Here is a 13,400-nt window from a genome sequence, read left to right on the forward strand (position 1 = left end):
CTGTACTCTGCCCACCGTGGGTATCGAAACACGATTTTTAACGTTAAGGCCCATTGAGTTACCGCTGAGCCATCAAACTCAGCTGCATACCCATCACGACCAAGATTCTATTCTGTAAGAACAGTATTACAATAACAAGTAAGTATAGTTTTTGAAATAAGTTGTAAAAACATAGTGTTGCGTCAGCGGAGGTCACGTGACTAGTATCACGCCACGTCCTTCTCGCACATTCACGTCCCTTCCTTAAATATCGGGTTCCTTCTAGATATAGTGTAGACTTGTATATATAAACCAGTAAGAACTGAGGCAATGTAATGAGTAATTGAACTACGAACAGAGAGAATATTGTTGAGCACGTGAGAAGTTCGTTGTGAATTATAGCGTTTGTTATAGCGCGACTGTTGAAATTAAGTGTATCGCAAAGTTGTATTCAAAAACAATAAACCAGTTTTATTTAAGAAATTACTTGTATCGGAAAAGTTTATTCGGTAAGGATTTTTACGGAAAATTAACTAACGAACGGAGGCGTAACAATATATATTAAAGTTGCTATATTCATAAATAGAAGCTCTTGAAATTATACAAAGGGTTAAATCTAGCTTTTTGACATAAATAAAAACATGTCCAATAATCTTTTAACCATGTCTCATGAATGTATTTGTGCAACCAGCTCTGTGATATTTGTTAATGCAAGTCAATTTCCATTTCTATCTACTTTTAAAGAATAAATACAACCGTTACACGAAATTACAATGATTCTGTATGGTTAAAAATATCCAAATACTAGATGGCGAAAGTGTGAAGGTGAAACATGGCGGCAGTCTTAGTTAGTAAGTTAATGATAAATAGCTTAACACCGAAATACTTTGGAATTTGCAGAGCGTTAAGATCTGTAGAATGGCGGTTATCACCATTTCGTTTTTCCAAACATTGGATTCACAGAAGTTTTCAGTGTTTAGGTAATTAAATAAAGAAGTTCTTCCAGCAATTATTATTAAATTTGCCGAAATTTGGGAGTCTATTTTTTTTTTTTAATAACTTGAACTTTCGAAGTTGGAGGACTTCGTTCATACTATTACTATTATTTTACAAATGACACCATGATTAAACTCCAAAGGCTAAAATAAAGGGATAAAATATAGGCACAACCAATTCTGTACATTAATTCATTTATTGGACCAAATTGAGTTTTTGTTTATGTAGCAATGATAATATTTTGAATGTAATGTGCAGTGTTTTCATCGTGCTGGTTTCCTCTGTTAGTGTTACATATAAGTTAGTGTTTGACCATTGGGTGTATACTGCTACATCAAGACCTAATGATACTTTATACACATGTTGTCTGTATATGTAGAGTAAGTAGATGCTAATTTTCACTTGCACAACCAGACAAGTTTTTTAGTATTATGTAAAATAACTGAAGATTTATGAAAACAGTACTTCATCTATCATCTTAAATAAAGAACTGAAATTTTTTCTGTTATCTTGTGTAAGTTACAAAAAGTCAACAATAAATTACTGTGACACATTTGTCCAGATCTGATATTTCAATCATTAAACAAATCATTTGAAAATAAAGGTGTTTGCTCCAGGAAATGAGATCGTTTCTACAAGCACAGTAAATTACAAATCTGCATAAGGAATATCTAATAATCACAGTGATTTAAGTATTATTAAGTACCAGTCAACAACATGCCAATAAAAAATCAATTTCACCCAAAGCCAGTAGTTTACATACTAGAGCAATGCATCAGTGAATTAATACAAATATAAAGTACCAGAAAATGTTAGTTTAACTTAAGATTTCTTATCAGTATTTTATGTAAAAACATAAAATGATTATCTGCTAACAGTGGACAGACAAAAGGTAATGAATGTTAATTTTTTTCCCCTAGACAAGATGAACAGATAAGGGTTTGGAGCTGAATCAGTCTTTTATTTGTCCCAGGCTACCATTAACATAAAAACTTGTACATGGAATGTAGTGTGGAGATCTTTAATCTATTACGATGCTAATTCTTTTTTATACAGTTTGATGTTTTATTTCACATTGTAGTCAAGCACATATTGTCCCAAGCTATGTTTTTAAATATCCACGGATTTCTGTATGCTTTAACTTGGATTCTTTGTTATACTAGCTTTAAAAATAATATATATTAATTTCTCCCTCCCATTAACAATCAACTGTAAAAAATATGAATTTGCATATATTGAGTAGATATAGAACTCAAAATACTGAGATGGTTGATACTATCACTTTTTTTGTATTGAAAATATAAAACTTTTTAATTTAGGAGTAAAAGGACTAGAAATAAAGATGCCATCACTTTCCCCAACTATGACGGAAGGAACTATAATCAAGTGGATGAAAAATGAAGGTAAGTTATCCCTAACTGTGTTTTGTTTTTCCTGTAAAGGAAGGAATTCATTTCCTCTCAAGTGCTTTAGAACACTTGTAATACACATGAAACTCATCCAGATCTTGAGTGTTCACTTGATGGAATTATCTTGAAAACTGTCATGTATCTTACATCAAAGGAAAATCTTTTTGTATTTTTCAGAATCATGTGAGAAGTAGTATTTTTGATAAAGACACAACACTTGTTAATTTGAACTTCTGGACATAAATAATCATTTGATAATTATTTTATGTAAAACTGTGTCGTTTTTGTATTTTTCTGTTTTATTTTTCAATAATTTTGTTAATACTAAAGTTGCTTATTTATAATAACTATTATACTATAAATAGCAAGAAGAGAGATTATTTTAAGAATGCTTCAAAGATTTTCAGTCTTATGTAAGTTGTATATTTTGTCGATAACAAATTTGAGTCTTGTATGTTGTTTTGTTTTTCAATTGCATAATAGATTTATTTTCTAGTTTGAAGATATATTTTTTAAATAAATATAGTTTTTACTTTATAGAAAACTAAAAGTATTTTTGAATAATTATAAATTATATTGTATATACTTTGTAAAATAGAGATAACAAATGGCTCTTTAATCTTTCTAAGCTGACTTTTCACACCCACCCCAAGGAAAAGAAAAGTAAAAATCGAACCCACCTTTTATTCTTGGGGAAATTCTTATTCCCCACTTAAACTATTGTATAGTGTTAGTCTAAACTCTAAACTACTTCAGTTAAAAACTTTTCCATAAGTCTATCCCCTATTAGAAAAATATAACTCTCCTAACTGAAGCCTAGTATGTCTTTTCCATGTTATATTCTTGTCCTTATTATCTTTATAACTCAGCACAAAGATCTTTATCCTATTGTTCTCCCAGATAATCTTGCCAATATCAGTAAGATCAATTCTTACCCATTTTCTCTCAGGAGAAAAATTAGTTAAGAGACCTTAGCCTTACCCATATGGTAACCTTTCCATAATTGGAGTCATCCTAGTAACTCTTTCTTGTACCCTTACCAATAAGTCAATATCCTTAGTCATGAGTTAGGTCTTAGAATAATCTTTAATAATTAAATACTGTATAAGATAATAAAAACAATAACTTGAACATCGGTATTAATTAATCTTCCCATCTTGTATCCATAACGTCATCAGCTGCATTACAGTAAGTTTGTATTACTTTAAAATAATACACAGTAAGATCCATTTATTTGATAACTACTGTGCTATTAGCACTAACAATTTCTTTTGTAATATAAAATCTAGTCAGTCATATATCTTTGTTTATTTAATTTTTATATTATTGGTCATGAAGTACGTTATTTGAACAAGCTTTTAGATGTATTGCAGAAAAGTTGTTTATTGTTTGTTCATCAAGAGAAACATTATGTTATTTATATAAGTTTCTTCACTAGTGCCACCTACATTGAATAAATGAATAATTACAGGAGATTCTGTAATGGCAGGAGACCTAATTTGTGAAATTCAAACTGATAAGGCTGTCGTTGGATATGAAGTAGATGATGATGGAACTCTCGCAAAAATTCTGGTAAAGAAAATTTCATGAAATATTTATGCTAAGCCCAATTTAAATATACTTTTACGATAGAGAAATCCTGACATTCATTTGTATTGAGAATGTGTGATTCACATTTATTCCTATGGTTTGATTACTAATCATTCTACTGTGTTTCATTCTAATGTGATTTATTTTTAGATACACTGATAGTACAGGGGTGTAGCCAGTTCTATTGTATGTGTGAGGGGGGGGGGTGTCTTTTTCCAAAAAATTGTGGACCTTTTCTTCTACACAAAGAATTTACGCGACTTACCTGACGATCTAGTATTTATTTTTAAAAATCCGAAGAAAGAATTTTGGGGTTGTTGTTTGCCATTCCCTGACTACACTCTTGTATAAGATCATTATATATATATATATATATATACTTACAGCAGGTTAAATGATGACATCATTTTATAATTGAGTATAATGAAAATAGTTTGATTGATTATTTTTTATTCCATGATCTACTTTAACTCTTTGTTTAATTTAAGTCTAAATCTTTGGTGCACAGAAAAGGTAATGATAAGCACACTGCTAGTTGTATGTTTAGAAACAAAGATTTATAACCCCTGAGATTTCTGTCTTATATGTCAGAAAATGATGACACCTAATAGAGATGGATTTTTGGGGTCAATACATTGCTAAGGCCCACTATTTGTACACGGCCATAGGAAGTGGTAAGGCAAGTCAGGCCATGGCCTGAACACTTTTTCTATAGGCACAACTTACATATTAAACTTACTTCTTTCAATTCAGTACATTACGTTGTGTTTATGTAGTATTTACAGTTAAAAATTTTCTGAAGGGGCATGCCCCCAGACCCCTATAGCAATGGCATGCTTTTCATACATTATGTGTCACATTGTTTAGCTGTGGCAATGGCCTGACCACTCCAAAAGTGCTTCCTATGGCAAAGCTGTAGACGAGTGTTCAACAGTCTTGTGTTGTGTATCAAAAATATGTAGTTACAGTATTTTTATGGTAATTTCTGAGCAGATTGTGATATCATTCTGTAGAGACCAAAACCTAAAGTATCATATATTCTATTTAATGCAGGCTTAAGAAAGAGTAAATTTTCTTATTATGAGCAGTATCATTTCTACTTGATTTTCCTGACTACTCAGGAAAATCAAGTAAAAGTGATACTGCTCAGGAAAATCAAGTAAAATCGATACTACCGATACTACTCAGGAAAATCAAGTAAAAGTGATACTGCTCAGGAAAATCAAGTAAAAGTGATACTGCTCAGGAAAATGAAGTAAAATCGATACTACTCAGGAAATCAAGTAAATGATACTGCTCAGGAAAATGAAGTAAAATCGATAATTTACTTGATTTTCCTGAGCAGTATCCCTTTTACTTGATTTCCCTGAGTAGTATCGATTTTACTTGATTTTCCTGAGCAGTATCACTTTTACTTGATTTTCCTGAGCAGTATCACTTTATCACTTTTACTTGATTTTCCTGAGCAGTATCACTTTTACTTGATTTTCCTGAGTAGTATCGATTTAACTTGATTTTCCTGAGCAGTATCCCTTTTACTTGATTTCCCTGAGTAGTATCGATTTTACTTGATTTTCCTGAGCAGTATCACTTTTACTTGATTTTCCTGAGTAGTATCACTTTTACTTGATTTTCCTGAGCAGTATCCCTTTTACTTGATTTCCCTGAATAGTATCGATTTTACTTGATTTTCCTGAGTAATATCACTTTTACTTGATTTTCCTGAGCAGTATCACTTTTACTTGATTTTCCTGAGCAGTATCCCTTTTACTTGATTTTCCTGAGTAGTATCGATTTTACTTGATTTTCCTGAGTAGTATCGATTTTACTTGATTTTCCTGAGTAGTATCACTTTTACTTGATTTTCTTGAGCAGTATCATTTTTACTTGATTTTCCAAAAATACAAGACATTCTTCTTCATTTTTAACTAATATCTTACTTTTCTGTAATTTAACAAGATAATAAGTTTCTTTAAATGAGTAAATTTCAAGATATATGCCATTTGCTCTGTGGCTTGTGCACGTGCGCACACACACACATACACACGCGCACACACATATATATATCCTATTCTATTTTAGTTTTTGTATTTAGTATAGTAAATCAGAACCCAATAAATTATGTATCAGTTAAGCAGGAAATTAGCTTTAGGTATTATTCTCTATGGCAGGACTCAGTGAGGATTGTTATATACTGTCTTTTAGAGAAGCTGTATTGTAGATAACATTAAACTCTATATCAAGCTATTTGTATGTGAAATAATATCAAATTCACAGAATATTTTTATGTTATTGGCCAAGATATTGAGGGAATGTGAATCGTAAAAGTGATTTTGACACTTTTAGAGATTCATTTATAAGGTGTGAAACTCAAGAAGAGTTACGAAGTCTGGTTTGCATTTTCCTTTCGTGGAATTAGTGCTACGGTCACTGACTGTATGTAAACTAGTTTTAAGCCACAGTTCAACAATTCCAACCCAGCTCAGTTAAACTACTGTGTTATGTTCAGTTTCCAGCAGTTTTGTTTTAATAAATAAATTGTATTTTTGTTTATTTTGCTTAAACAGTTTCCCAAACTTAATTTAATCATTTTTCACCTCTTGTCACAAATGGTTTTGATTCTGGTGGCATTCTACTATGGTCAATAAAGGTCAATTTACTGTTGGAAGGTAACTACACCCATCTTTCAACATACAAACTATACAAGTTTCTTATTAATACAATAATCAGATGACTGTGTGTGCTTAATTTTCAAATTTTACAGATCTATACTTCCTTTTGCAACAGATTTTCAGGAATAGTGTGAAAATATTCTGTTAAGATGATTAACATGTTAAAAATAAAAAACTTGTAGATTCCAGCAGACACTAAGGACATTAAGGTTGGGACCTGTATTGCTTTGATGGTCAGTGAAGGTGAAGACTGGAAGGATGTAGAAATTCCTGATGTAGGAACTCAAGACACATCTTCAACCAGTGAAACAACAACAACTGTTAAAACAACAGACCCTGAACCTCCCAGGAAACTTGCAACTTCTCCAAAGGTCTCTAAGCTAAGGTATGAAATGTTATATTTAATGTGCATGATATATCTATAAATAAAATTGTTTTTAAGCAAACTTTAAAGTCTTTTGTTAATTTCATACAACCATTACTAGAAGTGGATACCTTGTTTGTTCTTTACCATCAGTCTCCACCTGTCCGTATGGGGAGCAGTGTTAATGTTATTGGGTTTGTGAAGTTAATCAGTTTATAAATCCGTTAACTTTTTGTAACCCCCATGTGTTGTGCACTGGTTTCTAAAGAATGTTGGTATTGGTCCATTAATTGTTTTAGTTACATGTATTTTACACGGTCAGTTAGGGAATGTTAATGGGATAAATGTTAATTGTTGTAGCCCTACAAGTTTTGCATGTTTGGTTAATGAATGCTAGCATGTTAATCTATTAACTCTTTCAGTACCACTGTCTCTGGTCATTCAAATTACTGTTTTATGTGGTTTTGAAAAAGTTTCATCTGATAGCTTAAAAGCAGAGAACTGTATTAATTATTGTATTGAAAAATGAGTGTGTATTTCTGTATATTTGTGAAAATAATAATAAAAGTGTTGATATTAGACCCTAATGATGGTAATTGTGTTACCAGAACTAGTCGACTGTAAGTAATATAAATATTTTACCTTTCATTATGCCAAACAAATGTCGTTTTTTTGTGTTTGTTACTCTTGATAATGTATGGATGACTTTAAACTTATTTCTTTAAACCAGTATGTATTTATTTTATTTATTCTGTAAATTAATGTAACAATACACATTTGGTGATAAATGTGTTTTGCATGATAAATAAAATTGTATAGAAACCTTCAAACACAACACCCACAGTGTGAGAAATCAATATTCATTTAATGTAATAAAAATTTATGAGAAGTTTTTAGAGAACTCTGTTTGCACATCATCTAAGATAAGCGTGTTTATTTTTCTTAGTATGATAGGACCTGCAGTAAGAGGATTACTTGAGCTTTACGGACTTGAATCTAGTCAAGTACCTCCTTCTGGTCCACACGATAACATTATAAAGGGGTGAGTTCCAAACAGTATATAGAGCAAGTATATCTTAGTTTTGTTTCATGAAAAACTTAGCTATACAGGTTATTTATGTTTTAAAACCTTAATATACATTTATAGATCTTAAAAACTAAATCCACTGAATATAATTAAAAAACTAAATGTAACTTATTAGCTTTTACAATATATTCATTATTGGAGAGAGTTTTCCAAGTACTAGTAGGTTTTTAACCTCCTAGAGTAGGCTAGGTTCTCTTTCAACTTTATCTTTTCTTCGATTAATCTTTTATTAAATATTTGCAGCCAGTTTACATTGGATTTTGGCTCAGGTTGTTTTATGTATTATAAATTTACTGTAATCTAAAAATTCATTATGAGTAAATTTACTACAAGCATGTGTTTCTATTTTTTTATATGTCGTGGAACTTTTGGTTATGCTTGTATTCCAGTAAGATAGCTGTTTCCTGTCTTTTATTAAATGTCCCTATTTCAGGCTCTGTGCTTTAACTGACATGGTGCTATGTCAGGCTCTTTTGTACATAGGAATAGCTGTACTTTACTTATATCCACTTCTTGTGCATTATTGGATGTCTTGGGTTTTTTCTGTCTCCAACATGTTTCACTGAAGTATGATGGATCAGAGAGCTTTTGATCATTGGGCCTAAAAACAAACAATACATCATGAAAGAGAGCTTTTCTGAGTTTTTATTTTTATTTTGTTTCTCAAGTAATAAAAGATTTAGGGCTTGTGGTCAACTCGTTAAAGTGGAACATTCTGTATGATAATTTCTTGTTTAAATGCTGAGGGGTTTTAATAGTTGTGTTACATGTTCTTTTCAGAATAACTAGACTCATATTTCTCTATCCTAAATTCTGTATTATATATATGGTATTTTTAATTATTCTTTACTCCCCCTCCCTCCCACACCCAATGGCTCAGCAGTAAGTTTGAGGGCTCATGGTGCTAAAACTTGGGTTTTGATACCCAAGGTGGGAGAGCACGTCAGTTGTGTAACTTTGTGCTTAATGACGAACAAACTGTTGCCCAGTAAACCTATATTTAAATAGTATTTTAAGAATAAGTAACATTGATGCTACTATTGTTTATTTTTTTACATTATTCAGCAGACAAGCTGTTTGAAATACTAAAATAAACATGAAGCCATAGGTATTGTTGTAAGCTATATTTTTAATGTTTTAATTTAAATATTAGCTAGAGGGTGCTTGATGTTAAGTTCTAGTAAGTTCATAAAATTAGTCCAAGAATACCTAGAAAGTTCATGATGACATCAAGAATCTAGTAACTTTGACTAATATCTCGATAAGAGTACATTGTTTATAAATACTAGAAGTTTGTGAAGTATCTATTGACAAGTTGTTGAGTAGTGATTGAGAATTCAGTGAAATGTTGACTGTGTGAATGATCAATAGAAGATTGATTAAATAATTAAGAGTTAGGCTTCTGTAAGCTAATCAGTATGTTAGTCAGCATTTGTTATCAATCAGCATAATTTCTGTTAAATGTTATTTGTATATTATGCCAACTGTATTTTCAGAGTTTATGTTGAAAATTTTGTTTGTAAACTTGTGTCAAAGTGAGCGTAGCCTGTAGGATAAGCAAAGTAATTTTTTATTGTTACCTCAACTATATTTTGCATAATTTATACCAAATAATACAAAAGAACATGCCAAACAATAGAACAATATAATATAAAGCCAACCATAGCCTTGTTTTTTACATTGATCCTTGTCCAGGTCAGAATTCCCAAACCAAACATGAGATAAGTTTGGTTACGTATATATTTAGAGTTTTCACGTGCTTCATCATTTTGTTCAGAGAGACATAGTGTATCAGTTTTACTTCCATGTGTTTTATAGAGATAAGAGATTGATTGGACAAGCATTGTATTCTAAATGCAACCACTTGGGCTTGTAAAATTTAAGGTTATAAAGTCATCTGATTACACTCAGTTTCTTGTTCCATTTTATTATAATTAACTATTTTAACACTAGATTATTTCAAAATTCAATTTTTTTCCTCTTTTTTTTTTTTTTTCATAAGAAGTTCTTAAAGTTTTATAGCTGTAATCTTTATGGACCATAAAGATGGACCATTTCCATGGATTGTGTTCTTATACCAGATTATTCACTGGTCCTTGGGAACTACGTAGTTGAACTGATGTTATTTAGCTATGGATTTTCCGTAGTATATAATATGTTAATCCAAATCTGGTATGTCTCGTGAATTTGCTGTTTGATAGATTACTGATATTCGACCAACCTACTCCACTGAATTTGTGTTTTCCAACCCTGACAGATTCATATCATCAAAACAGACAATTACACAGGCCTGCGACGGTTTATTGTCTTGGAATTTTTACATGTTCCGCAGTAATTCCTGTACGCTGAATCTGAAAATGATATCCATTTTTTACCATCACGTACAGATTTTTTCACAAAATGTCATATGTACTTTTACATAAGGGAATCATTGAAATTGGGTCCACATTTTGTTATCCTCAGAATGTTGAAACCACTAGCTATAGATTTCTCTAGACCAATCACGATGTGAGAGTCCTATTGATCGTTCTAGAACCCAAACATGATAATAAAAAATGTTCATAGTGGTAAATGAAATAATAATTTGATCTAAGTAGGAGTTTTTTTTGTTATCCTGATTTGTAAACAAATCCTTACGTGATAGAAAAAATTTAATATTATTTTCGAAATCCGCGTAGCTGAATTATGAAAAATCCATTATTAAAACCAAAACAACTTTTATGAAGTTTAAATTTGTAGGCCTGTCTTATTTAAGTTTCTCCCATAATGACAATACTAGGGATTGTTTAAAGACTTTGATATCCACATTATGATTTCATTTAGTCTTTTGATAAATTGTTAATGTTCTATTCTGCTTAATCATTAAACCCTTACAATCCTTTTTTTTAGGAGGGGGGGTCTTTCTTGAGCACAAACCATCTTCAGGGCCATAGCTAGTTTTTTTTTTTTCAAAATTGGAGGAGGATGTTTATTTATAGTGACCTAAACCAAATAAATGAGTTCTCTTCCTGTAAAGGATTTTAAAAAGGGGAATAAAATAATGAGTTTCTGATTACTTGAAAACATGATTAATGTGTTTTACATAAAATATACATTTCCTAGAGATTTGTTGTGAAACATTTTCAGTTGAAAATTGCATTGGGGCTGGAAAAGTGATCTATTCAAACATTCCCTGTTTGTGGGTATAATCTTTTACTGATTCTTCCACTGTTAATATTTTTCATCTAGTGACTTCCGGGGATGTAATAGCTCATTTTGGTGTACTAACTGATATGATGAGTTTTTTTGTATTCAAACATGCCTTATCATTAATGTCCTTGTCATCAGTAATTTTGCAAATAACCATTCTCTACTGTAATCATGCTTCCTTTCCTTAGTTGAGAAAAATGTTTTTGTGTTCACCTATGGACCTTTTACCATTTCTCTACGGACATCCTCGTTTCCACTTTTTTTTTAGGAATTAGTTTCATATCTTAACCTGATATTTCGAAATTAAGTTGAATCATATTTGATACTTTATTGTAGTATTTTGTAACTTTAAAAAACACGTAGAATCAGAAAAGAATGGAGTAAAAAAACAAACAGTGAAAACCCTAAACCTAACCACTCTCAGAATATCCACAGTCTGAAAGCATTTGAGTTTAGGGATTGTTTTAATACTTTCATCTTGATAGACTTTTTGCATCACTCTTTCCTTACATCAGAATAAATTTATTTTTGGAGAGTTACCGCACAATGTAAAATAAACCTTCAGTATTGCATTGCAAGGTTGCAAAAAAACTACTAGTAGTAAAAGTTTTGCAACATAGAGAACTTTCTATTATAATGGAATTTTACTTCTAAAAACATAATTTACTTTTCATGAAACAAGGACGTATTGTTTCTCTTATTTCCTGTAGATAGTGATAGATATTTTATTCCAAGTAATTTTCTACTAAAGTTCATCAAAATAAACATCATATTCACATAACGATAAGCACCTCTTACGTTAATGATCTTTTCTGGATATTTATCATGGTAAAAATTGGGTTTCAATACCCACGGTGGGTGCAATACAGATTGTGTAGCTTTGTGCTTACTAACAAAAAACACAAACAAACACCATGCTGGCTTAAGCCTAGCTGGAAAAATTAATAAAATTAAAAAAGTTTTTAACATATTTTCATCACATTTGTGATATTCAATACTGGCTTAATTTTTAACTGTCGTCTGTACAAGTAGCTTGCTTTGATTAGAAGTTAATATTAATGGAAAAAACGTTCCACTGTTTTTTTTTTTTTTAGCCAATTTGATATACAGTTCTTACATTCTTAATTATAAACTGCATTGATTCGTCAGTTGAATATTCTCACTTTTAATGTTGTTTAAAGCCTTAAACCCAATAATATCTTATGAGGTTCTGCAAGATCAGGATATTTAGATCGGTCCTAAATCCATATACTAAGCCAACAGTACAAAATAATCCTTATAATAAAAATATATAATAACGTAAGATTGCTAATGATAAAAATAGATATATTAAGTCAACTAACCGGTACTGTTTGTGAAAGTAACATTAAAGAAAGAATAGGATATACTTTACTTACATGATACGTAAAGACTATCACAGATTTTTTGTTTCCAAAGACTGTGTGGTTATTTTTGTACTCTGTTGATTAGTGATGTACTGGAATATATAAAGAAGCAGAACTTGAAACCTAAGGCACCAACAGAAACCAGTCCTGTAGTTAAAGCTACTTTGCCCCCTCGGAAAATGATGGCACCCCCTAGTGGGAGGGAAGAAGAGTATGTAGACATCCCATTGACTGATTCAAAGTCAACTATTGCCAATGCATTAGCATGGTCTAAGGTAAGTCACCTGTTTATATTCTTCAGGTAGCTCACCTGTTTATATTTCTAAGGTACCTCACCCGTTTATATTCTTCAGGTAGATCACTTGTTTATATTCCTAAGGTACCTCACCTGTTTATATTCTTCAGGTACCTCACCTGTTTATATTTGTAAGGTAGCTCACCTGTTTATATTCCTAAGGTACCTCACCTGTTTATATTCTTCAGGTAGCTCACCTGTATATTTGTAAGGTACCTCACCTGTTAATATTCTTCAGGTAGCTCACCTGTCTATATTCCTTGGGTACCTCACCTGTTTATATTCCTAAGGTACCTCACCTGTTTATATTCTTCAGGTAGCTCACCTGTTTATATTCCTAAGGTACCTCACCCGTTTATATTCTTCAGGTAGCTCACCTGTTTATATTCATAAGGTACCTCATCCGTTTATATTCTTCAGGTAGCTCACCTGTT

At 31.4% G+C, this 13,400-nt stretch overlaps 1 protein-coding gene across 1 annotated transcript in view; it reads left to right on the forward strand.

Moving 5' to 3' along the window:
* The first annotated feature begins 785 nt into the window (after positions 1 to 785).
* The window catches only part of LOC106474240 (pyruvate dehydrogenase protein X component, mitochondrial-like), a 26,709-nt gene continuing 14,094 nt past the window's right edge, over positions 786 to 13,400 (forward strand). Inside the window, exons 1-6 of the mRNA XM_013934928.2 lie at positions 786 to 959; positions 2,295 to 2,378; positions 3,856 to 3,956; positions 6,829 to 7,031; positions 7,957 to 8,052; positions 12,757 to 12,946. Of these exons, the coding sequence (XP_013790382.1) occupies positions 812 to 959; positions 2,295 to 2,378; positions 3,856 to 3,956; positions 6,829 to 7,031; positions 7,957 to 8,052; positions 12,757 to 12,946 (822 nt within the window). The 5' untranslated portion in view covers positions 786 to 811. The remainder of the gene's footprint in view (positions 960 to 2,294; positions 2,379 to 3,855; positions 3,957 to 6,828; positions 7,032 to 7,956; positions 8,053 to 12,756; positions 12,947 to 13,400) is intronic.

This window comes from Limulus polyphemus, unplaced genomic scaffold (assembly GCF_000517525.1).
Source record: "Limulus polyphemus unplaced genomic scaffold, Limulus_polyphemus-2.1.2 Scaffold6982, whole genome shotgun sequence".
NCBI lineage: Eukaryota > Metazoa > Arthropoda > Merostomata > Xiphosura > Limulidae > Limulus > Limulus polyphemus.